Genomic DNA, 26,716 nt, shown 5'->3' with positions numbered 1-26,716 from the left:
GAGAAAATTAACGTTTGGTTCCCAGACCACGTCTCATTGAGAAGTGGTGGCGCTAGCCAGGCTAGACCAACACCCCATACCCTCACCGAACACACACATGCACAGTATGGTTCTGTCTGACATCTCGCATTCCAAATTTCACCTCTCTACACCCCAGCCACTAGCCTCAACCCATCCCTGCCTTGCCTGTATCAGCTTGTCCAGCATACAGGCTACTTTACATTTACATTCATTCTTTTAGCAGACAGTTTTATCCAAAGTCATTTTTATGCATGCCATAGAAAAACAGGATGTGCCAAGTCATTAATTCAGACAAACAGGGTGCATTTTTATTTTATTTGTCATGAATGCAATACGCTTCCGTACTATTGTATTTCAAGTTGATTTTTCAAGAAAAATCACTACTCACTACTATCTTGCTTCATGTCCCTTCATTTGTCAAAAATGTTTTTTAACCTGACATTTACACTTTAAGGATTCAAGGATTTGTATGCATCACATACATTGAAATACTCTTGTTAAACATGTTGAGCAACATGGGGGAGGGGGGGGGGGGGGTGTCTTTTAAAATGTTTTGGACGCTCATGGGGAGAGGCGCTCTGATGGTCAGTTCAGCAGAATGTATCCCTGCATGGCACTGCAATCCTGAGCTGTGTAATTTCCATACTAGAGTTAGAACACTCTCCACGGCTGAAGAGTAGCAGGCCTTCAAGATAGAGGCTGACACCTTGAATTTCTGCAGCTGATGAAGGAAGTAAAATCTTTGTCTGGATTTCTGAACTGATGAACAGTTTGTTTTTGAGTTTGCCAGCCATGCTACGGAAGCGTATTGCATTCATGACAAATAACTACTGTATTTAAAGTTGATTTTTCAGGAAAAATCACTACTCACTACTATCTTGCTTCATGTCCCTTCATTTGTCAAAAATGTTTTTTAACCATGACATATACACTTTAAATCAGTTTATCCAGGGAAATTCTGAATCTGAATGGATGCTCCTAAACTCAGGTCACAGCCAAGCAATTTAAAGCTGTTTGTATTGACCACATTGTACAGTAGGTTTAAACAAGTTTTCCAGAAATAAAGGGAGAGGAATAAGTTAACAACAACACAATAAACACAGATGACCTTTTTTTTGTTCTGTAGGACACAACAAAAAGAAACAAACAAATAAAAAAAAAACACTACAGCAGATGGCTTAACCAGAGGGGATAGAGATTTAAATGATCCAGTCACATCCCTGCCAAATACGGAACGCTGTGTACCATTAACAATCACACCAATCAAACATGCAGCCATCGTAAGGGTTCACAGTGATCAATCCTTACTGAGGCGCTGCTGTTGATGAAGAGGAGGAGGAGGAGGAGGAGGAGGAGGATTATTATGATAAGACAGGATGATGGGCACTGACAACCAACATAATCCCATCACCATTCACTGTACTCTAAATAACATTAGTGGTATACAACAAAATTTTAAATGGACTGGAGTGGCTTGCTATTACGAACTGAATCACTAGGTCATGTATAATGAGTGTTTGGGGGGGGGGGGGTGTGAGGAAGTGTCAGTGGTTGAACGGGCAGAACATTCTCAGAAGTCTTTTTTCCTGAGGTAATCAGCCATGTCGAAGGCAATTTTGTTCACCTTTCCTCCATGTACATCCTTTTTTGCCTGAACAACAACCAGAGCTGTGGAGAGAGAAAGAAAGAAAGAAAGAAAGAAAGAGAGAGAGAGAAAGAGAGTGAGAGAAAGAAAGAAAGAAAGAAAGAGAGAGAGAGAAAGAGAAGAGAAGAGAAGAGAAAAGAGAGAGAGAAGTAGGAGAAAGAAATGGGCACATGTAAACAGCATATTCATTTTGAAACATGATGAGGGTTCTAGAGGGCAACAAATTTAAAATTGTTAAGGGTGCGACTACAATTTTTCCTGGGTCGCACTGGTACACCTAACGTCATAAGGGCGAGTGCCTAGACTTTCCTCGCATCTGCTGTATTTCCACGAACTAAGCGTAACTAGACACGAACAGTCTCAGCAGCATTGTTAACACTTCATCAAAGATTATTGGAACACAGCTAAATAGTCTGAGTGCTCTGTTTAACAAACAGGCAGTCCAAAAGGCTAAAAGTATCATCAGTCAGCCTGATCATGTTTTAGGTGGTGAATTTTCATTAATGCCCTCTGGGAGGCGCTATTATTCTGTCAGGACAAAAACAAAAAGGTATTCTGGATCCTTCATCCCTACATCCATTAGATTATTAAATAAGGTTGAAGGGATAGAGTACACTACTGAAAATTTTGATTTACTGAGCGCTGTTCATCACTGACAGGACAGGGTGCCTGACTGTATGTGTGTGTTAAGATGTATGTCTTTTATCTTCTTATTTATTTTATTTTCTTTAGGTCTTGTATTTCTATATTTTATATTACATAACTTTTTTTTTAAATTTATTTATACTAATTATTGTAGATTGATGGAGACCGGGACTGCAAACTTAATTGCCCACTGATGGGATTAATAAAGTTTTCTGAATCTGAATCTGAATCTAACTAAGGAAAGTAGTTTAAAAATCAATAGGTAGTATTCAAATTACTATATATTTTTTGCTATTAGTAATTATGCAGATATAAAATACTATAAATTATTAACAAAATATAAAGTTTATGAATTCCAAAATATGAAACAGAAACATATTACATGAGCCATATTTTGTGTGTGATGTGAATGATCACATAATATTCGATATTACTGATGGGAGTCATGGTGGTGGGGCTCCCCAAATCAAATCAATACGGTCATTCCCGGTCCAAGCTCTGACAACAGCTCAGACACGGAATGTATATGGAGAGCGATAAAAAGGCGACCTTGAAATTGTGGCGTTATAGGCGGCATGATGAAACATTTGGGTGCACCTACATTTTGTACTGTACTGGTGCACCAAAATAAAAATAAAAAGTTAGGCGCACCAGTGCAACCAATGCAAAAGGCTAGTCTGGAGCCCGGTCATACTGTAGGTCTGTCAATATCTTTATTGAAAGGTAAGTATTATTCTTGCAAACAAGGTTTTTTTTCATCGCGCACACTGGATGGAGACATTTTCACCAAATTTCAACCAAAAGAAGGATGATCGTACTTCTCTTAGTCTTGGCAACACAAACGCTGTAAGTGTCGCAGCCGGTGTCGGTTACTTTGGTGCGCATGTCCATTGTCAACTCTCCCTCCGTATGCAGTTCGTCTCTGAGCACTTGGCACTTGACCCCTGCCAGGAATATGCCATGAGAAAAACAGCCCAGAGCGGTCGGGGTTCACCATAGCCTTGATCTCAGCCATCTTCCATGACCACAGAAATGAGAGAAATGGAAAAGAGAGGATACAAATCAAAATAATGTTTTTTTGATGTGATTAGACTGGTAACATTTGTTTGTCCTTTTGAATGGTTTTAGCCAAGGATAATTGTAATCACTGATAATTGTGATGACATTGCTAAAAAAAAAACAAAAAAACAATTCTAGGTCAGATAGGTGAAAATAATATCTTCCATCCTGTTCTCCCTCTCTCTGCGACCACCCCTCTCAAACCCTTGTCCTTCCTTCAGCCACATTGTTTTGAGGGACTGACTAATGTTTGGTGACTAGCCTGGTCAAGTCTACCTCTCCCATTCTTGGCATGAGTGGGCCAGCAAGCATATCCAACATCACACAAATTAACACCAATTTGATTATAAAATCTCTAAAATCCTGATAAGCAAGGTACAAGATGAGCACTCCACCAACAAAGTACAGGTCCAAAGTCTCATGACATGTGGGTGGGACCCTTGATACAAGACACAGGAAATGTGATCACTGTTCTTGACCACTAGAGGTCCTCTTGCTTCAGATTTCAACTTACCAAATATGGAAAATTGGTTGGCTTTTCTCTCTCCCAAAGTTTGGAGATGAGTGGTTCATCTACACATTTGCTTGCACACATGCATCACAGTCTGACTAAAACATGGATTTATGTACGATACTTTACATCTGTGTTCAAAAAGATCTGTGACAGTTTAAGAGAGACGAGGCCTACATAACGCTACCATCACTAGTACTACCACTACTGACACTAAATGGAAGAAGCAGGCCCAAATCTTAATGTACAGTTCACTTCCTGCAAATTCTTCCTCTTACAAAAACTCTTGGCAGGAAGGAAAGAGCAAGAATATCCAGTGAAGTGAAGTTGAAGTGAAGAAGTGAGCCGAGCCACTTCTAGCATGGTGTTCATTCATAGCCCAAGGAACGGAACATGGGCCACAAGGCAATCATGTGAGAACTCTTTTGAAATGAGGGCAACCACACGCATATCCACATGCCACTATCCCTCATGCACTTGTGAAGCTTGCCTCCTTGCCACCCTTTCCTCTGCCTCAAAAATAAATATGGAATATATATATATATATAAGCATGCAGATCACCAGATTGCATTTCAAAACTTGACTGGTGGTCCATGAAGTGACACAAAAGAAAATCGTGCTGCTTACAACAGTCTTGTCTTTATCTCAAGGAAGTAAACAAGTTCTAATGATAAATACGCTCTTACTGAATTCTGACTGGGTTCTACTAAACCCCTTTAGGAGCAAAATAATAGCAGAAGAGTATTTCTAAGATCTGAGGTTGAACTTAATTTTGGGCTTAATTGGGCTAAGACCACCATAGGCTATTTGGTAGGAATTGACATGAAATGAAATTATGAGAAAAAGTTACATTGATTCATTTGAGCTCTACTGGGTCTAGGAGAAACAGGCTAGACAAAGAGACCTTATTTTTAAATTTCCTTTCCTCTGGAGGCCGTGTCCCGAAAGACAGTGCACTTGCAGTACTGGACTCTGCTCACCGAGGGCGGGGCCACGCCTATATTGATCTGAAGGTCTTTGCACACAGAACCGCAGGAGCACTCCCACCCACGGAAATAGAACTATTTTTTTTTCTCCAGTATTGTACCAGCAGCTTAAACATTCTACAACACCGGTATGAGTCCATACAGTTACTGGATAACAGTGTGTGTCTTTATAATGCCTGGAAATTACTTGCATTTGCCAACCTGACTTGCAAAGATGATGCATTTTACTAGAGATAGACATTTAAAATGTGTTTTTCTACAGGTTAAGTAATTAAATTACTTTTAATAGCCTAATTGTGCCTGTTTCTAATATGGTGTCTTCTACATTTGCTGACAATTTAGAGAGTGGGATGGAATGGGATTAAAATGCATAAAAAGGACTGCAATTTATAAAGAGTCTAATTTATGAAACCTTAGTAGATTTATTTGTAGTTTTTTATATTTGACGCTATAACACTGCACTGGAAATATATCATAAGCAGGCATAGCTTGATTAACTTCCATCATAACTTGGAAAGATGTCCTCAATTTCATAGAATGCCAATGAATAACCAAATTCCTTGTATATAGAGGTGTTGATGAATATGCAAATACAGCACAACCCAGTAAGAGTAAGAAATGAGATATAGCCTACATTTCCCCTAGACATAATTTAGCTCACTTTTGGCCATTCTTTTATTTCTTCATTTCAAATAGCCCTCCTCTTGTCTCAACCTAGACCAGTGTTTATCAAACTTTTTCAGACCAAGGACCACTTAACAAATTAGGGGTTTGCACGGTGAGTCATCAGGCGTCGCCATATTGGATACTCGCATCATAAGAAAGCATATAGGCACTGAAGTATCCCTAACGTCGTCAAGGAAAATGGTTAATTATTGCCGTGTTTTAGGTTGTACCAATAGGTCAGACCAAGAAAAACATCTAGTTCCAAAAGTTATTTAAAAACCAGAGAAAGGAGATGCCAGAAGTTATCAAAGGAAGGGGGCGCTTGTGGTTGGACTTGGTACTGTGTCTCCCTCACCCAACTCATATGGATCTGCACTGCCAATAAACCGTAATTTCTCGAAATATTGCGCCTTTTCTTGTGGTCCAAGTCCTGCCCTATATGCCTTTGCATCTTGGACGTGTTTTGATGAGCTTTTCTGTTGTTTAGATATGGCAATAATCACTTAAGGTATCCAAAATGCATAAAACTCCATTGTACTTCATTAAGTTCTTTACGTCGACTGCCTCCAACATGGCCATGCAGCTGGGTTATCGCCCAGAACGAGACGTCCGTGCAAACCCCTAATAAAAAAAATCACGGACCACCTAGCTAAAAATAAATTGTCTTTGCACCTTGCTTATTGTGTCAGAGGATTCATATGATTTAACTGGTGGCAGGCAAACAATTTAAATAGGCAGTCTTGCAGAACTGTTTGGATTCACATACCGTCGGTTCAATATTGCAAACAACTCATATAGTCTATATTATATTTTACCACGTCTGCTCGCAGACCTGGACCACACTTTGAGAAACACCTAGACCAATTTAAGTTCAACGTCAAGGGGACAAGTGAAGAGTTTGGTTCCAAAAGGCTATATCCTCCATTTTAATGAATTTTCATAAATCATTTTCTTTTGCATTTTGTTTTCCAGGTAATTTCAGTAGAACTGTAATTGAGTATTTTCTTTATTCAATCAAAACAACACAATTGCAATTTTATTGATAGCCACCTGAAATAGGCTACACAAGTAAATGACATGACTTTTTAATGTTTTTAAAAATGGAGATATAGCGTTTTGGAACCAAACTCTTCAAGTGATGCTGGATGATGTGGCATTTGTTGATTATTATGTTTCTTTGCAGGTGCTTTAGTCCAAGGGACTTTTTGAACCATTACTCCAGTTACTTACAGTATACACTAGCTCCCATATAGGCTAGCTATAGGCTAACTGGAATAGCCCACTTATTGTGCTAAGCTAGGCTACATGTAGGCTGACCATGTCAGACTGGGTTATTGCATGCACACAAAAGAGAAGGGTATGTATTGTGTCTCTCTCTAGGGTAGATGGCAAATAAGCTATTTTCCAAAAAGTCAACGTGTTCCTTAAAATAAAACACATCATAATGGATCTCTTGTTTTGATCAGTGTGGCTGGTTCTGGTCCTCATCGCTATTAATGACTTAGCCTGCATTGCAGGACACTACATGGCCCTTTAATTTGTTATGAGAAAACAATGCATGATGTTCTGGAGATGTTGAATTGGTTATGATACTGTATGTACTGTATATTCTCTATGTTGAGATGACATTGACATTGACAATGACATTAAGTCAAAAGTCATTAAGTCAAAAGTAAAATAACTGAACATCATAATTCAAATTGTGTTTAAGTGAGCAGTAGGCTAATGTCTGGCAAAAATATACTTATCATGCTTTCTAGAGGTACATCACCGTAAGTGTGGAAGCATTTTCGATTTTGATGGGCAAACAACTTAGTCTGTTCATAAAATGAAAATAAGTTTAACACTGTTAAAAGAATCTATAATTTAACATTCAAGGTAGCTCCATCCAATCACTTTGTCTCTTTTGTTCCCTCCTGGTCTGCTACAAATTGTCCATCTGGGTTTCACTCTGTGCATAAAACAATTTACAGTATAAATAAACATACCTCACCTCACTTCATCTACCTGCAGAGATCCTCTGCTTACAGCTGCCCATTCCCACCAAACAGTTATGCAAAATTCCTGCTCTTTGTGTACATTTTATATACATTTTGTGTGCCTGTAAGTTCATTGCACATAAAATCACAGGTGTATTAAACTGATATGTCTGAGCAAGAAGTCTATCAGTCTGAGAAAGCTTAGGGTCAATGTCTGTGTTACTTGTAAGTGTATGTGTGTGTGTGTGTGTGTGTGTGTGTGTGTGTGTGTGTGTGAGAGAGAGAGAGAGAGAGAGAGAGAGAGAGAGAGAGAGAGAGAGAGAGAGAGAGAGAGAGAGAGAATGGCATGTCCTTGCATGCATTTCCTACCTTAAATGTCAATCACCTTTATGGGTCTCACCATGTACTCCCTCTCTCCCTGCGTGTGTGTGTGTGTGTGTGTGTGTGTGTGTGTGTGTGTGTGCGTGTGTGTATTTGTGCATGTGCGTTTAAACTACTGGGTGTCCATATACAATGCAAAGTCATGAGTCACTGTTTTGCCACTGTCATCCAAAGCCATGCAAAAGCTCTCTGGAGAGCTGACTGGATGAATGGGCATCCAGTCTCTCAGCCACATAACATTCCATGAATAAGAGAAAGCAAAGAAGGGAGCCAAATAAGTCACCACCATGTTGTTATGGTGAAATGGAGGCTATCCCATCATAGATGTTGATTTAATGGCAATGGATAGGGAGATATGCAACCATTTGGCAGCCTGACTGCAGATGTCAGCCATCTTGTGCAGGGTAAAGCATGCAGTGTTGAAAGGAATGTGAGTCATGATGAGACGGGTTGACTGCATCCTGTGCCTGCGTGCATCAGCTAGAAAGAGGAAGACAGGCAGAGTGAAAGTGTATGCTAAAGATAAGATAGTTAGCCTTTAGAATCAAAGATCAAAGGCTCTTGTTAGCCTTGTCTATGTCTTGTTAGTGCAACACATACCATTAATAACGTCTGGATTTAACACACACACACACACAGCTTTTACTGGTACAATAAATGGATGTCTTTGGTTCAGCTTAATGCACTCCTAGATCCACACATGCATGCACACATCCGCACACACACGGTAACACACACACACATACACCACATTTATTCATATATAGATAGAGAGGCCAGATTTGGCCTAGTGCTTCTTTCTCTTTGAGAAAGTAGGCGTTCCAGCAACCCACCAATCAGATGCTGCCATGTGACAGGAGTTACCCAAAATGGGCTAGAGCATTGACAAATAGGCAGGTCTGTGGGCCATAGCATTGACCAATAAGAAGCTACAGCAGAAGTTACAGCAGAAGCGTGGCCCTTTGGCGAAATGACCAATAAGAAGCTCTGGTGTTACAGCAGAAGCGTGGCTCTTTGGTGAGATGGCTGAACCCTGCCAGGAAGTTACCATCCAGAGCTTTGGGGGGAAATGAGCTGTACTGTGTTTTCTAGGGTGTTGCACTAGTTGTTTGCTTTGGTCCACTTTATGCTGCGTTCATGACGACTGTAAACTCGGAAGACCTGACTTCAAAAATCCTGACTTCCGAAAAAGGGGTGTGATTCACTCAGAAAACAAATATGAATTTCCACAGTAACTTATAGAATGAGAATGTCCCGTGATCGTTTCTAGTTTTAATGTAGTGATAGATAACCTGCATGTTTGTAATGGAAGTGAAGTTCGCCTCTTGTCATGTTGTTGCAATGGAGGCCGTCATTGGGACATCCAGTCTGAGCATAAAATTTGTCCCGCCCTTGTGGTCTAATAATTGATTGGAGGTCGGGATTCTGAATTTCCAATGTGTCATGAACACACAGTAACATGTTACATTCATCTGCCTTTTCCTGGTGCACTGTTCGTCCCCTCACAATTTCCATGTATTTAGCAAATTACACATCCAACAACATGCATCCAGGTGTAAATGCATTATTTCAGTAGCCATTTTCAAAACGTTATGCATTTGTGTGTGTGTGTGTGTGTGTGTGTGTGTGTGTGAGAGAGAGAGAGAGAGAGTATGTGTGTGTATACTGAAAAATGTCACACATTGTGCTTGTCTAAGCGTGCCACAAATCCCCCCCCCCCATACACACACACAAATATGAACACAGAATTCAGACCTGGAGGGGACAGACACACCCACACACACAAACACATTATACACAAATACACACCCACACAATAATATGCCCTAAAGGTGTGTATTCCTTCATAATTCTTCTTTGAGTTGATACTGTGAACGAAGTGCTAATATCTTCTGTTGTTCACTCAAGAGATGTCAGTGTGTTAGGAAGTGGTCAGAAGGCGACGTCTTGCTCTTGTCTTTTTCTGTTGTTCACATTCTCTCTCTCTCTCTCTCTCTCTCTTTCATGGCTTGTTCTCAAAAGAGAACAGGAAACAATGCATGTGAAATTGCAGGGTTTTGCCCTTATTTGGTAGAAGAAGTAACAGGCTGACATTGACCTTGAAGATGGTGCTAAATCAGACCAGAATGCATGTTATCAAAAGACATGCGTAATACAGATGTATATAATATGCTGCATATGGACTCAATAATACAAACACCCACACTCACATATTCATAAATGCATGCATCATAACTGATGTATATATAGATAGGTATACACACTTACACACACACACACACACACACACTCACACAGAAACATAGTAATCCTACACTACCTGAATGTGAGTTACGTAATGCAGATTTCAGGTAAGCATGTGAGGAAGACACCAGAGAAAGAGTTAGAGATGGTTGTTACAGCATGCCTGAGAAGACTTGCAACACAGGCATGCAATCAGTCTGTACACACACACACACTTACATCATGTGCAAAGACACACATACAAGGAAGTAACATGGAACTTCATATATTAATTAGAGCACATCTAACCTGGAACTTGGGTATAATTACTTGTAATCACACACACACACACCCTCAATTCAAGTATTGACCCTCACATTTCACAGTACACATTTGCATACCACCACACTGCGCTTCACACTGAGGCAGCAAATGTGTCTCACTTCCTTTTTTGTGTGCTGTTTTTTTGAAGCTGCAAGCTAGACACACACACAGGGAACCTTTTATTTATTTATTTATTTATTTATTTAAACCTTTATTTTACCATGAAGGTCCCATTGAGTGTCTCTTCTGCCAGGGAGTCCTGGTCAAGACAAACCTCTCTTACTGTCAGAACAACCTGCTTCAGTTCTGTGTCTGGACACGTAGGGTAGATTCCTCAGTGGATAGGAGAATCTGCAAGTAGGAGTGTGTGTGTGTGTGTGTGTGTATGGGCCGCCAAATGTAACATGCCTTATTTCGTGGACAGAATCACTTTTGTGTGATGAAATACATATATTCATTACGAAACCATGTTACATCGTAACGCCTTTTGTCCACGGAATGCACAAATTCATTCCGTAAACTGCTGACTCACGAAATGTATTGCAGCAGGTCACAAAACTGATTTCGTGATTCTGTTATGCATTTCGTCCACAGAATGAAAGCATATGTCACTGAATGCATTTCGTAAGTTGTTAAGTTACTATTGCGTGAACGGAATGCCTTCTGTAACACAACACAATACTTCTGTGGACGAAATTGAAATAGGATGCACAGAATGATGCGTGTAGGTGCATTCCGTATTTACGTAGACAGAATTACTTTTGACCAAACATTTCGTCTACGACAGTGAATACTGCATTCAGCATTATGTCCACGAAAGGAAAAGGCCACCAGTCAATTTCGTCCACGAAATGATGTGCTCTCTTCAGTGTTTCGTGGACACAATGCAAACCAATTTGTGCATTCCGTGGACAAAAGGCGTTACGATGTAACATGGTTTCGTAATGAATATATGTATTTCGTCACACGAAAGTCATTCTGTCCACGAAATAAGGCATGGTACATTTGGCGCCGCATATGTGTGTGTGTGTGTGTGTGTGTGTGTGTGTATGTTTGAGTGTGAGTTGGCAGGCGTGTTTGTGCATGCACACATATGTCAGAATGTGTCTTCTGGAGGTTTGTCAGGACTGATTCCTGCAATGCATCTGCTGGAAAAGGAGCGGACCCTCTTGCTATGCTGAAGTTCAACTCAGCATCCATAATTTTACATTATATCACTCAAAGACACACACACACACACACAAACATATTATGCATGCATGCACATGTATGAATGATCTCTCTCTCTCTTTCTCTCTCTGTCTCTCTCTCACACACACATGCTCACAAACCCATCCTGTTTTATTTCCTGCTATTTTGTACTTCTTTAAGTGCCAAGTTCAAAGGTGCTAAACCCAGAGAGATATTCAGAGAGAACTGTGCCCTTCTATTCTAGTTTGTGGTAAAACGTAATGACAAATAAAATCATGTGAATGTAAATCTGGCAAGTGGATGCCAGAACTTCACAGTACCCAGCTCAACTGTGTGAGGTGATTCTGGGTTAGTGACAAGAGTGGCTCCTCTGTGGAAATTCTAGACTCTAGAGTGACTCAGAAGAAGAGTATAACGTGTGGGTAAAGCATCCTTTCCGTCTCTCTCTCTCTCACTCTGTATATGTGTGTGTCTGTGTGTCTGTGTTTAAGTAATAAGCTTAGCATCAGCAAACAGAGAAGCTGAAAAAACATTTGGGCAGGTTATCTCAGTTCTCTTATAGCATACACACAAACACTATCTCTCACACACATTCATTTTTTACTCATATTCACACACACACACACACACACACACACACACACACACACACACACACACACACACACACACACAAACACACACAGACACTAAGCTGATGTCTAAAAACAGGAAGTCAGAGCCGTTTGGTGACAGGAAGTGGGGAGAGAGTACATAGCTCTTCCTGAATATGCGTCTCTCCAATTTCAGTGCAGTGCAAAAGGATGCATTCTCAACAGAGAAGAACGGAGAGCCAGGCAGAAAAAGCTGTACAGGCCATACAAGATTTTCTTTAGCTTTCATCATGTGAATTCTGTGTGGTGGCTTGTCCATTAGTGGTGAATCTACTGCATATTAGATTGCTGCACTTTTTAAAGTTTTTTATTTGTTTTCTCTCCAAATAAGCCATACCATAAACACATGGATGGGTGTGTCACACTAATGAAACATTTCTCAGAGAAACTTTGAGAGAGGATGTTTGTCTGACATATAAAATGGAATATTGAACCGCGTTCCATGTGTTTTGTATTCTATCAAACAACAGCATTCAATAATATTCTATTGTATATGGTGTTTTCTAAAGTTCAGGAGGGGCCCTTAGGGATGATTGACAGCCATCACTCACCCCACTTACACTATCTGAGAGATTTAAACTCTCATTACCTGTCCACTACTGTACATTACACCCTCTAGCGCTGCAAAGCCCCTCCCTCCCCTTTCTTCTCTAGTTTAGTAGCAGTGATCTCATCAGCCCTTATCCATGGGGGTGTCCAGGGGACATCACTCACGTGCGCTCCACTCTACACTATAGGTATCCTGGGTCCACAGCCAGCTACCAATTCAACCATGTTTATTATTAGTGCTCTACATGCAGCATTCTAATGGGCTAGCTGGTGAAATAGGCCTAACAAAAGACTCAATGTCCCCCATATTCCAATACTTTATAAACTGCCTTTATATTTCCCCCCACTGTTTCCCTTACCTTAATGGTATCATTCATAATTTAAAGTTAAAAGTCAAAGTTGACTGATATTCAGCAGATACTTTTATTCAAAGCAATATTCCCAACCTCGGGTTGACTGATTGTCAGTCATTACCATAATGTTACCACTGTTCTATTATATACTACACACACACACACACACACACACACCTACCTCAGGTATTTCATTCATTGCATAATGTTTGTAGCTTGTGTGGCTTATGCCACCATGAGACTAAGAAAAGAACACACAGGCACACATATGTCACTCATAAAAGCTTCACAAGAGTTTCTAGCACCACCTTGTGGCCAAAACTGGCCCTAGTGACAATTTGATGCTCTGCAGTAATGGATAGATAGATAGATAGATAGATAGATAGATAGATAGATACTTTATTGATCCCCAGGGGAAATTCAATGGAGCATTATGTCAAGTGAGGTCAAGTCAGTTTTATTTTTATAGCGCATTTAACATGCACAGAGTGCAAGCGCTCCACATACAAAAAAAAAAGACAAAAGTTGCCGGACGGCTCGGCGTAGTCGCCAGAGTACCCGTGACACAAAGACATACAAGACAGACAACAAACAAATGAACAATTAAAAAGTAAAAAAAAAAAATGTAAAAAGAAAAAAAAATCATGTTAAATTAGTCCAATTTCCAAACCAGCTAAAAATGTCCAAGGGCAATGATGACCCGCGTGAAAACTGTGCACAGCAACGACAACAAAGTTCTTTATAACTGACCAACCCGGAGAATTTACTGTGTGAACTACACATTATGTAGTTCATCCTTGTGTGATGGCAAGGGTGCCCCTTAGCTATTCTAAAATCAATGGAATGAAAAATAAAATGATTTATGTAAGGGAAAATATACCAATCATAATTATACATATAGCCAATCATAATCAAGGACCTGAACAATAGTGTGAAAGTGTGAATAATTTCACACTTATATAACCTATGAAACTTGGATATAGTTGGATGGGGGAATATTTATCAAAGGATGATTTCAGCTGGTGGTGTGGCATTAACTATGGTTAAACCAGGGCCCAGTTCATCGAAAGCATCTTAAGCCTAAAAGTGTCGTAAAGTCCCTCTTAAGAACGTCTTAAGATTTGCCGACTGTTTCCTGAAACCATCGTAGCTTAAGAGCGTCATGAAAACACTCGTAGATCTACGAGTGCTCCAGAGTTCTCGTTACCGGCTGAGTGTCTTAACAGTACTTCTCACTGAGGTCACCAACAGGACATACAGAGGAATTACAACTTAGAATACATAATCCAATTTACGTTCCCATTCTTTATTGTGTTTACCTGTGATGAATCAGATTTTAGCGTGCAAAATAGCATAGCCTACATTTAATGGTCATAATAATGTGATGAAAAGCGGACAAAAATGCAATCAAGTTATGAAACGAGACGTTGCCAGAATAGTTAGGACCCGAGCACCGAAGGGCGCAAGGCCCTATTGTTTTTGTAAGGATTATTATTATTATTATTTTTATTATTATTATTATTATTATTATTATCGAGTATTATTATTGTTATTCTACTTTTTTGCTTTCCTGTTTTTGAGGTGGTTAACATGGTTGAAAACTCTTGAAATTTGGCACACACGTCAGGTGTCACGCATCGCAGTTAGGTACAAGAGCTTGACGCCGGCGCCCAGGTGAGTCCCAAACAGAACATGTGCCGTTTTTTGTTCTAAACATTTTTTAAAAAGTTTTAAACACATCAAACCTGCCAAACACATATGAGCTGCACTTAGATTGATGCTCACTTGTCAGATTTTGTCATTTTTTCCATTTTCAGAAACAAAACTAAAATTTCCCAAAAAATCTTCCCCAGTCGCCCATGTGCTCCCTGCAAGGCCGGGGAACAAAACCTTCAAAACCTGTTAGACATGTTAAAACACATTAAAATACATTAAAATACAATTCTGACACAAAGTTGAACCTCCAGGCAAAGCATCCAGTATGTTTTCCCCATATTTTGGGACTCTTTTGTGACCTTTTAGAGTATCAGACACATTGGCCAGTAAAAAATCTTCCCCACTCTCCCATGTGCTCCCTGCGAGGCCGGGGAACAAAATGATCCTCCCTTCAAAACCTGTTAGACATGTTAAAACACATTAAAATACATTAAAATACAATTCTGACACATAGTTGAACCTCCAGGCAATGCATCCAGTATGTTTTCCCCATACTTTGGGACTCTTTTGTGACCTTTTAGAGTATCAGACACATTGGTCAGTACTCTCATTCAATGGATTTGAATGGAGTCATTGAATTTCCTCTGCATTAAAACACATTAAAATACATTAAAATACAATTCTGACACAAAGTTGAACCTCCAGGCAATGCATCCAGTATGTTTTCCCCATACTTTGGGACTCTTTTATGACCTTTTAGAGTATTGGTATATTGGTCAGTACTCTCATTCAATGGATTTGAATGGAGTTATTTAATTTCCTCTGCAGTACCTGCTCTGGTCTCAAGATGGACACGTGAGCTGTGCTGGCAGCCTGTAGCGCAAAGGAGAGTAAAGGGCTGGTCCCCCGGACTGAGCGAATTAGTACCCAATCACAGTGCACTGAGCTGGGGCACATTGTGTGGGTGAATGGGGTGTTATGGAGGTCAAAAATCAAAACTTCCCAGAATGTTCCCAGGGTCTTTGCTACAAAAATAGCTCGGGTCATTAACCCATTTTTCCCAGACTTGAATATATCAAAATCATGTGTCTTGAGTAACCCTTTGAAGTAATCAATTACTATTTTTTCAAATTTTCCTGAAAAAGTGGGTGAAAAGGAGTGTTTTATGCTTGGTCACAATTGTGACCGTTGGGAAACAACATAGTCCGATTTTAGCGATATTCACACATTTCATTTTCAATCATCTAATTTTCAATGAATTCCAGTCAGAGATGATAAGGGGACATTGTCCCAGGTCTGTTCTTTACTTTTAATTTTGTATCACAATACAATACTCAACATTGCCTCTGCAATTCTCTATTATATTATAAGTGTGCCGATTTTTACATAGAAAAGGCATTATATCACACTATTATGACTAGTGTAAAACAACACCACCCTACAATACAACAGCAACCACAAATGTTACAAAAAGTGATGTTTATTTTGATTGTTTGTTTATTTATTATTGTATTATTTAATTGTATAATTCATTATTTAATTAATTAATTAATTACACAACAGATTGTCCTGCAAGTCTACTGCCATACTTCCAATGCCATTAATTGCCTTTCCATTGGACCAGCAATTGGTCTCCTTTGCTCAGTGGTATTGTTAAGGTCACTAAATGAAGTGAACCTATGTTACCTGGTCCCTATGCTCCAAAGGCCTTATATTCATAAGGCCCTATGTTCCCAGTGTCCTACATGTCTCCTGGAACCTATGCTCATTCGAGTATCTATTATGTGCTTTATAAAGCTGGAGGACCCTACACAGGACACCTGTCCATGATCCCATCACATATAAACCTGAGGAGCATAGGAGCCTGCTCTGACCTCAGTTATTGACCTAATCTAGTGTCAGAGGGGTGTGATATCCACTATATTGCTAAATTTGATTAATTTTACCACTGGATTAAGTAAGGTTGTAAATGCATATACAACAACATTACCATATGAGCCTGTCTGGCATCAAACACACAAGTGGAGAGGTGTGTTTTGGTGAGTGCTGTTAAACATATTTTCATCACAGCATGCAACTATATGTAACTTGCCATCTTCATAAGGCCCTATATTCCCAGTGTCCTATGTATCCTGGGATCTATGCTCATTCGGACACCTATTATGTGCTTTATAAAGCTGGAGGACCCTGGAAACATACAATGCTTGACCTGAGGAACACAGGACCCCTGTCCATGATCCCATCACATATAAACCTGAGGAGCATAGGAGCCTGCTCTGACCTCAGTTATTGGTCTAATCTAGTGTCAGAGGGGTGTGATATCCACTATATTGCTAAATTTGATTAATTTTACCACTGAATTAAGTAAGGTTCTAAATGCATAATAGGAAACATCATGTGATTTGGACATACAATAGTGTGAGAGCAGATTCTTGAGACACTTGATCTTTATTTTTGATCACATGAAGCTTTGCTTTTGGTTCGTCTGACTGGTCCCTGTGGCAGAGGCCCTTTACTGTACATAAGTGGAGGGGTATTGTTGGTTGGGAAAACGGGTGGGGAATAAATTTTCTGGTAAGGTTGTTCATATCTACTGCAAGTCTCTGCATAAATTCAGCTAATATGCCTTCAACAGGCTGACTGGCAAGTTGATTATACCCCCCCCCCCCCCCCCACCTCGTTTATATGTGACATTATGTAATATAATAGTATATATATAGTAATAAGTATAATGATTTACTGTTTTTGAGATGTGATTGTAAAATCTGGGCAGTCAGTTAGATCTGATATGTGAAGGAAGTGACTGAAAGTGAAATTAAAATAAAGAACAGCATAGAAAATCAGCTATTACAATAGCTATGTATAATAGTGTGGTATAATGGATTTTCTATGTAAAATTGTTAGTGAGAGAAGTTCTCATACGTTTCCTCGCACTATGTACAAACGCGCGCAGTAGGCTACGTGTGATGCGCTTGCACACAAGTCACTGTTTTTCAAATTATACAAATTAAGTCTGTCGAACGCGTTTGATTTTCAAACCCTCCAGCTTGAAGTGAAAATCTGACCAGAATAAGATTCACGTTCATTTATATAATACCTGAAGACAAACTGAACAACAATGGCATGGGAAAAGTATAGCAGCGACAAGCACCACAGGAAGTGGTAGTGCATTGATTATTACCTGTGTGTGGTTGGGTCGGGCTTGTTTCGGACCGTCCAGGCGGACTGCAGAGTGCATACGTCTGATACAGCCGCGCAATTTATAGACGCCCTCTGTGAGGTGGCACCGTTATATGGCAAGAGGGATAGGGACTGTGTCGCGCGTACACTGCAGCCACTAAAACGTGGTGCGCCCCAGCGTGCCTAAATTCAAGGCAATCAAAATGTTGTCCTTGGACTCATATGCGATTAGTGATGCTATATCTTTTCTTATAGGCTAATAGTAAACTTTAGTTAATTGAAGAAACACAGTGGTGGGTTCAGTCAAGAGTGGAAAAGTACTAGCCTCTGATTACACAACTCTTTGTTTGAGGAAATTCCCCTAGTGGAGAGACAGAAGTTTATAGAATTATCTTCCCTAATTAAGGTACACTAAAGTTTAGGTATTTTTTGGTGACTGTAGAGCTCCCTCTAGCAAACTTATGGTGACATAACCCCCTGTACACAATGAAAATGCTTTTGTTGTGGAGGTGAAGGATTAACAATGGGCAAAAATCTCCAAAGAGCTATATCTACTGACAAGGTAATGTTTCACAATTCGTGCAAGATTTGTCGGGCCACCGTTCTTGAAGTTGCATGGCTGATTTTCTCGCTACATCTATACTGTATAGCTAGGTGAACAATTCGCCTATAACAAGTTCATTTACCATCAAATTGGCTTTGTTAAGGGGAAAATCTTGCAAAGTGTACTTTTAAGGTAGAGTAGGTGCCATAGTTTTGTGGCTTATTCTGCCATAAAGTGAGATGCTTCTCTCTGATGAGAAATGTTTCATAGGTATCTCTGTAGGTGTATAACTCCCTATCTATTCTTGTTGGTACACTGCCATAATTGTTGATTATGGCACGACAAAGTCATAGCCGTGGCACAACAGAAGAGCATCTTGTTTAATGACTGTCCCTGCAGTAGGGTAGGCCATTTGGGTTGTGTGCCTGCATTAGATAACTTATGAAGACATTTCAAAACACAAAACTTATACTGTATCACAAACTTATACTGTACTTTTTTTTTTTTACATAAAGTCAGTGTTGGATCTGTGAGCTGGATCTGTGGGCTTTTGTGTCTGTGCTTGAAAAAGTTGGGTATTCTAGTGGACTGGTTTTCCACTTTTCCCCAGATGATGGAACAGTCAGATGGTCCCTGGCTGATAGGCCTTGACCTCTAGAAGAAAGGTCAGGGTTGACTTTCCAGGGAAATGTGAGATTGGGTTTGGGTTCGAATTGAAAGGGCACCCCTCTTCCATCTCCACTGGACTCATTGCCTCTGATTCCTCTGAGCAAGTATGAGCTTACATACACCAAACATACACACATACCTATACCTGCATGATACATCCCTGTTTTTGTTTGTCATATTTATGCACAATCCCATTCAGTCATCACAGCAAGCATTTCATTTGCTCATGACAAACATTCATGTCATGCTATACGTCTTCTTCATGTCTTTCACACACACACACATACACACCCAGACCCACAGACACACACACACACACTCTGGAGGTGAAACATTGATTCCAAAAGGTGTGTTGAAGTTTTCAACTGTTTTATTATATGTGACAGAACTGTCTGTTTTCTTCTCGGTGACTGACCAACACCCCATACCCTCACCGAACACACACATGCACAGTATGGTTCTGTCTGGCATCTCGCATTCCAAATTTCACCTCTCTACACCCCAGCCACTAGCCTCAACCCATCCCTGCCTTGCCTGTATCAGCTTGTCCAGCATACAGGCTACTTTACATTTACATTAATTCTTTTAGCAGACAGTTTTATCCAAAGTCATTTGTATGCATGCCATAGAAAAACAGGATGTGCCAAGTCATTAATTCAGACAAACAGGGTGCATTTTTATTTTATTTGTCATGAATACAATACGCTTCCGTACTATTGTATTTCAAGTTGATTTTTCAAGAAAAATCACTACTCACTACCATCTTGCTTCATGTCCCTTCATTTGTCAAAAATGTTTTTTAACCTGACATTTACACTTTAAGGATTTGTATGCATCACATACATTGAAATACTCTTGTTAAACATGTTGAGCAACATGGGGGGGGGGGGGGGGGGTGTCTTTTAAAATGTTTTGGACGCTCATGGGGAGAGGCGCTCTGATGGTCAGTTCAGCAGAATGTATCCCTGCATGGCACTGCAATCCTGAGCTGTGTAATTTCCATACTAGAGTTAGAACACTCTCCACGGCTGAAGAGTAGCAGGCCTTCAAGATAGAGGCTGACACCTTGAATTTCTGCAGCTGATGAAGGAAGTAGAATCTTTGTCTGGATTTCTGAACTGATGAACAGTTTGTTTTTGAGTTTGCCAGCCATGCTACGGAAGCGTATTGCATTCATGACAAATAACTACTGTATTTAAAGTTGATTTTTCAGGAAAAATCACTACTATCTTGCTTCATGTCCCTTCATTTGTCAAAAATGTTTTTTAACCTGACATTTACACTTTAAATCAGTTTATCCAGGGAAATTCTGAATCTGAATGGATGCTCCTAAACTCAGGTCACAGCCAAGCAATTTAAAGCTGTTTGTATTGACCACATTGTACAGTAGGTTTAAACAAGTTTTCCAGAAATAAAGGGAGAGGAATAAGTTAACAACAACACAATACACACAGATGACCTTAGAATTATTTATCTTTATTTAGAATCTCTTTTTTTTTGTTCTGTAGGACACAACAACAAGAAACAAAAAAAAAAAAAAAAAAAAACACTACAGCAGATGGCTTAACCAGAGGGGATAGAGATTTAAATGATCCAGTCACATCCCTGCCGAATACTGAACGCTGTGTACCATTAACAATCACACCAATCAAACATGCAGCCATCGTAAGGGTTCACAGTGATCAATCCTTACTGAGGCGCTGCTGTTGATGAAGAGGAGGAGGAGGAGGAGGATTATTATGATAAGACAGGATGGTGGGCACTGACAACCAACATAATCCCATCACCATTCACTGTACTCTAAATAACATTAGTGGTATACAACAAAATGTTAAATGGACTGGAGTGGCTTGCTATTACGAACTGAATCACTAGGTCATGTATAATGAGTGTTTGGCGGCTCATCAACAATAAGACTCAATAAAATGGTGGGGACTGAGGTGGGAGATGGTAATCAGGGCGAAGGGGGCGGGGGTGTGAGGAAGTGTCAGTGGTTGTACGGGCAGAACATTCTCAGAAGCCAGAACCCTGGAGATGTGTAGCCACGTTGTAGACAGCTTGGCCTATCTTTCCTCCATGAACATTCTCATGTCCCATAGCAATAACCAGAACTGGGTAGAGAGAGAGAGAGAGAGAGAGAGAGAGAGAGAGAGAGAGAGAGAGAGAGAGAGAGAGAGAGAGAGAGAGAGAGAGAGAGAGAAAGAAAGAAAGAAAGAAAGAAAGAGAAGAGAAAAGAGAGAGAAGTAGGAGAAAGAAATGGGCACATGTAAACAGCATATTCATTTTGAAACATGATGAGGGTTCTAGAGGGCAACAAATTTAAAATTGTTAAGGGTGCGACTACAATTTTTCCTGGGTCGCACTGGTACACCTAACGTCATAAGGCCGAGTGCCTAGACTTTCCTCGCATCTGCTGTATTTCCACGAACTAAGCGTAACTAGACACGAACAGTCTCAGCAGCATTGTTAACACTTCATCAAAGATTATTGGAACACAGCTAAATAGTCTGAGTGCAAAGCTCCAAAAGGCTAAAAGTATCATCAGTCAGCCTGATCCATGTTTTAGGTGGTGAATTTTCATTAATGCCCTCTGGGAGGCACTATTATTCTGTCAGGACAAAAACAAAAAGGTATTCTGGATCCTTCATCCCTACATCCATTAGATTATTAAATAAGGTTGAAGGGATAGAGTACACTACTGAAAATTTTGATTTACTGAGCGCTGTTCATCACTGACAGGACAGGGTGCCTGACTGTATGTGTGTGTTAAGATGTATGTCTTTTATCTTCTTATTTATTTTATTTAGGTCTTGTATTTCTATATTTTATATTACATAACTTTTTTATTTTTATTTATTTATACTAATTATTGTAGATTGATGGAGACCGGGACTGCAAACTTAATTGCCCACTGATGGGATTAATAAAGTTTTCTGAATCTGAATCTAACTAAGGAAAGTAGTTTAAAAATCAATAGGTAGTATTCAAATTACTATATATTTTTTGCTATTAGTAATCATGCAGATATAAAATACTATAAATTATTAACAAAATATAAAGTTTATGAATTCCAAAATATGAAACAGAAACATATTACATGAGCCATATTTTGTGTGTGATGAGAATGATCACATAATATGCGATATTACTGATGGGAGTCATGGTGGTGGGGCTCCCCAAATCAAATCAATACGGTCATTCCCGGTCCAAGCTCTGACAACAGCTCAGACACGGAATGTATATGGAGAGCGATACAAAGGCGACCTTGAAATTGTGGCGTTATAGGCGGCATGATGAAACATTTGGGTGCACCTACATTTTGTACTGTACTGGTGCACCAAAATAAAAATAAAAAGTTAGGCGCACCAGTGCAACCAATGCAAAAGGCTAGTCTGGAGCCCGGTCATACTGTAGGTCTGTCAATATCTTTATTGAAAGGTAAGTATTATTCTTGCAAACAAGCTTTTTCTTCATCGCGCACACTGGATGGAGACATTTTCACCAAATTTCAACCAAAAGGAGGATGACCATACCTTGGGCAGACTTGACAACACAAATGCTGTAAGTTATGGAGTCGGGGTTGCTTTTTTTGGTGCGCATGTCCATTGTCTCCAAAGTGTCCCCACGGTTGTCTCTCAGCACTCTGCAATTAATCCCTGCCACTGATGTGCCAGTAGTCAGCAGCTTAGAGCGGTCGGGGTTCACCAAAGCCTTGATCTCAGCAGTCTTCCATGACCACAGAAATGAGAGAAATGGAAAAGAGAGGATACAAATCAAAATAATGTTTTTTTGATGTGATTAGACTGGTAACATTTGTTTGTCCTTTTGAATGGTTGTAGCCAAGGATAATTGTAATCACTGATAATTGTGATGACATTGCTAAAAAAAAAACAAAAAAACAATTCTAGGTCAGATAGGTGAAAATAATATCTTCCATCCTGTTCTCCCTCTCTCTGCGACCACCCCTCTCAAACCCTTCTCCTTCCTTCAGCCACATTGTTTTGAGGGACTGACTAATGTTTGGTGACTAGCCTGGTCAAGTCTACCTCTCCCATTCTTGGCATGAGTGGGCCAGCAAGCATATCCAACATCACACAAATTAACACCAATTTGATTATTAAATCTCTAAAATCCTGATAAGGAAGGTACAAGATGAGCACTCCTCCAACAAAGTACAGGTCCAAAGTCTCATGACATGTGGGTGGGACCCTTGATACAAGACACAGGAAATGTGATCACTGTTCTTGACCACTAGAGGTCCTCTTGCTTCAGATTTCAACTTACCAAATATGGAAAATTGGTTGGCTTTTCTCTCTCCCAAAGTTTGGAGATGAGTGGTTCATCTACACATTTGCTTGCACACATGCATCACAGTCTGACTAAAACATGGATTTATGTACGATACTTTACATCTGTGTTCAAAAAGATCTGTGACAGTTTAAGAGAGACGAGGCCTACATAACGCTACCACCACTAGTACTACCACTACTGATACACTAAATGGAAGAAGCAGGCCCAAATCTTAATGTACAGTTCACTTCCTGCAAATTCTTCCTCTTACAAAAACTCTTGGCAGGAAGGAAAGAGCAAGAATATCCAGTGAAGTGAAGTTGAAGTGAAGAAGTGAGCCGAGCCACTTCTAGCATGGTGTTCATTCATAGCCCAAGGAACGGAACATGGGCCACAAGGCAATCATGTGAGAACTCTTTTGAAATGAGGGCAACCACACGCATATCCACATGCCACTATCCCTCATGCACTTGTGAAGCTTGCCTCCTTGCCACCCTTTCCTCTGCCTCAAAAATAAATATGGAATATATATATATATATATATATATAAGCATGCAGATCACCAGATTGCATTTCAAAACTTGACTGGTGGTCCATGAAGTGACACAAAAGAAAATCGTGCTGCTTACAACAGTCTTGTCTTTATCTCAAGGAAGTAAACAAGTTCTAATGATAAATACGCTCTTACTGAATTCTGACTGGGTTCTACTAAACCCCTTTAGGAGCAAAATAATAGCAGAAGAGTATTTCTAAGATCTGAGGTTGAACTTAATTTTGAGCTTAATTGGGCTAAGACCACCATAGGCTATTTGGTAGGAATTGACATGAAATGAAATTATGAGAAAAAGTTACATTGATTCATTTGAGCTCTACTGGGTCTAGGAGAAACAGGCTAGACAAAGAGACCTTATTTTGAAATTTCCTTTCCTCTGGAGAAGGCCGTGTCCCGAAAGACAGTACACTTACAGTACTGGACTCTGCTCACCGAGGGCGGGGCCACCCCTATATTGATCTGAAGGTCTTTGCACACAGAACCGCAGGAGCACTCCCACCCACGGAAATAGAACTAGTTTTTTTCTCCAGTATTGTACCAGCAGCTTAAACATTCTACAACACCGGTATGAGTCCATACAGTTACTGGATAACAGTGTGTGTCTTTATAATGCCTGGAAATTACTTGCATTTGCCAACCTGACTTGCAAAGATGATGCATTTTACTAAAGAGAGACATTTAAAATGTGTTTTTCTACAGGTTAAGTAATTCAATCACTTTAAATTCAAATCTTTTAATGGCCGCAACAACCTGCAGTGGCCTATTCTATTCAATAAAAAAAGAGATAGCAAGAAAAAAAAAAAAGATATTTGACATGAACCATCTTATTCAATGAACCATGTAGCCTAACCCAAGTAAACTACTTCCTCTGGCAATTTCTGTTGTTCTGGTTTCAAAAAGCAAAGACCAAGCCGCTGACACAGTGGGACATCTCTTAGGCCTACTTACTCCATCCACACGAGGGTAGCCTGATTCATGTCCTCTCCAAATATCTGAAAAGTTTAATGGTTGTGGTTGGCATGCTTGTTGTTCAGCAGGTGTAAGGTGCAGCAAGTCGTTGCATACGTGAAAGTGTTGCACAATACGCCCAACTAGACTCCCATAGGCGGAAGTGAGTTAGATCGGTACCCCCCTCGCACACTTCCTAGATACGCGCGTTTCTTCGGTTTTTAAGCTCAACCTCATGACCAAATAAGGGAATCGTTCAGAGGCAGTCTCAGACTAGTCTCAGACAGCATCAGCATAAAATGAATTCAATTTCTTTTTTAAATCAGACAGCCACAATCTTGAGACAAGGCTCAACGGGTTGTTTTTTCGAGTGAGAAAATCTTCTGATGCATCGGATCAAGAAACCAATCCTGTGCTTATTTCTAGCCGAGACGAATGCACTTCTGACAGATCAGGAAGAATATACAGGAAGTAGGCTAGCCTGTTGAGTAACGAAACAAATCTGTCCGTTTTGAATTGACTTTGCTTATTACAGACTTGCCTGTGGACATATGAAAGCCCTATCATCATATATATAGTAGCCTAGCCTAATATATAGTATGCTTTTAGGGAGTTACCCAATCAGCAGGAGTTAGAGACAGCCTAATAGAGATGCATTTGTCTTTTATCGCTGTAGCCTAGCCTACTGTGAGACTCAGGCGCAACCCAGTCTAAAGTTTAAAGACAACATGGCTTGCTCATGATTGTGTCTTAAAATTGCTCATCCAGTAACATATAGGGTATTGATTTTTGACATTCAAAGGCAAATAACTTTTTTACCCATCATCCCATTTTACACAAAGGTAAATCTTTCACTTAGGCGCGTTCTTAGGTAAGCTCAGATGCTGTACATCACTTACAACGACTTTGAAGTCAATCATGAACCGATTAGATTTTTTATGCAGGGTGTGCCCATGTCCACCTACCGTTATTCCTTCGAGCCCCGGCGACGACGCCCACACCGCCTCTAAATTGCTTTTATGGCTTACGATTGCGGCGTCCCTGATTACTAGCCCATCTTCTTGATTTAGTAGAGTAGTGATGTAGCTGTTCCACGACATGGTTTCAGTATAACTCTGTCACTGGAGATGAAAAGGAGACTAGTAAGTGTAATAAAAGTCACCAGCTTTAAAAATACTAACATTCAGTATTGTCTCAAGTAAGTGAAAAAGGTAACGCTACTTGATCAGGCAATACTAGGCTACACAACACTGACTGGTAACAGAGGGCAACAACTATGTTCAAAGTAGATGAATAAGGCTAAATAAGCGTATCATTCGCCTACCTGCTCAAACGATCCCGGCGACTTTTACAAGAAGCTGCAAAGTGGAGACAAGGAAGTTTGAGTGAATTTATACCCTTCCACGGCAGCGCGCGCCGTGCCCCGCGGGACTCACTTCCTCAAATCTTTTTTTTCCCTTGACACTTAAGCCGTGACAGAGCGCACACAACAGTCAGGTCTCTGCTGCTTGAAATCAGGTATTCGCAGTTGATCGAGCGGACTTGTGTGTAGCCTAGCCTACAAAGAAGGTTATCGCAGCGGATAAAAACGACTTTTTGTTTCAAAGTTGGGATGGTTGCTACCCTGACATTTGTTAGTCTTTCTGTTGAGAACAGCTGTGGAAAACGACCACTCTGGCAGCATATTAG

The 26,716-nt window shown here is 40.1% G+C and overlaps 1 protein-coding gene across 3 annotated transcripts; it reads right to left on the bottom strand.

Moving 5' to 3' along the window:
• Nucleotides 1-1,130: 1,130 nt before the first annotated feature.
• On the bottom strand, nucleotides 1,131-26,716 carry pfn1 (profilin 1). 3 transcript variants are annotated; one of them, XM_042070232.1, is made up of 4 exons: nucleotides 26,352-26,503; nucleotides 25,993-26,148; nucleotides 22,770-22,962; nucleotides 1,131-1,689 (listed from the first exon to the last, which is right to left on the bottom strand). In XM_042070232.1, the coding sequence occupies exons 2-4, from the start codon at nucleotides 26,125-26,127 to the stop codon at nucleotides 1,592-1,594; spliced, it is 426 nt and encodes a 141-aa protein (XP_041926166.1). In that variant the 5' UTR covers nucleotides 26,128-26,148; nucleotides 26,352-26,503; the 3' UTR covers nucleotides 1,131-1,591. The 3 variants fall into 3 exon arrangements, 2 of the variants coding, with proteins under 2 accessions (XP_041926166.1, XP_041926167.1); XR_006024951.1 differs by lacking the exon at nucleotides 22,770-22,962 and adding an exon at nucleotides 3,130-3,326 and having other exon boundaries at nucleotides 1,543-1,689; nucleotides 26,352-26,463; XM_042070233.1 differs by lacking the exon at nucleotides 1,131-1,689 and adding an exon at nucleotides 20,692-21,347 and having other exon boundaries at nucleotides 26,352-26,716.

Source organism: Alosa sapidissima, chromosome 18 (genome assembly GCF_018492685.1).
Source record: "Alosa sapidissima isolate fAloSap1 chromosome 18, fAloSap1.pri, whole genome shotgun sequence".
NCBI lineage: Eukaryota > Metazoa > Chordata > Actinopteri > Clupeiformes > Clupeidae > Alosa > Alosa sapidissima.
This window is presented reverse-complemented; position numbering and strand designations above follow the sequence as displayed.

Coding starts and splice junctions, on each gene's coding strand:
- pfn1 (XM_042070233.1), bottom strand. CDS start 26,127: ATGTCGTGGAACAGCTACATCACTACTCTACTAAATCAAGAAGATGGG. Junction 22,963..25,992: donor CGGGGCTCGAAGGAATAACG/GTAGGTGGACAT, acceptor TGGTCATGGAAG/ACTGCTGAGATCAAGGCTTT. Junction 21,348..22,769: donor TGTTGTCAAGTCTGCCCAAG/GTATGGTCATCC, acceptor CTCTCTACCCAG/TTCTGGTTATTGCTATGGGA.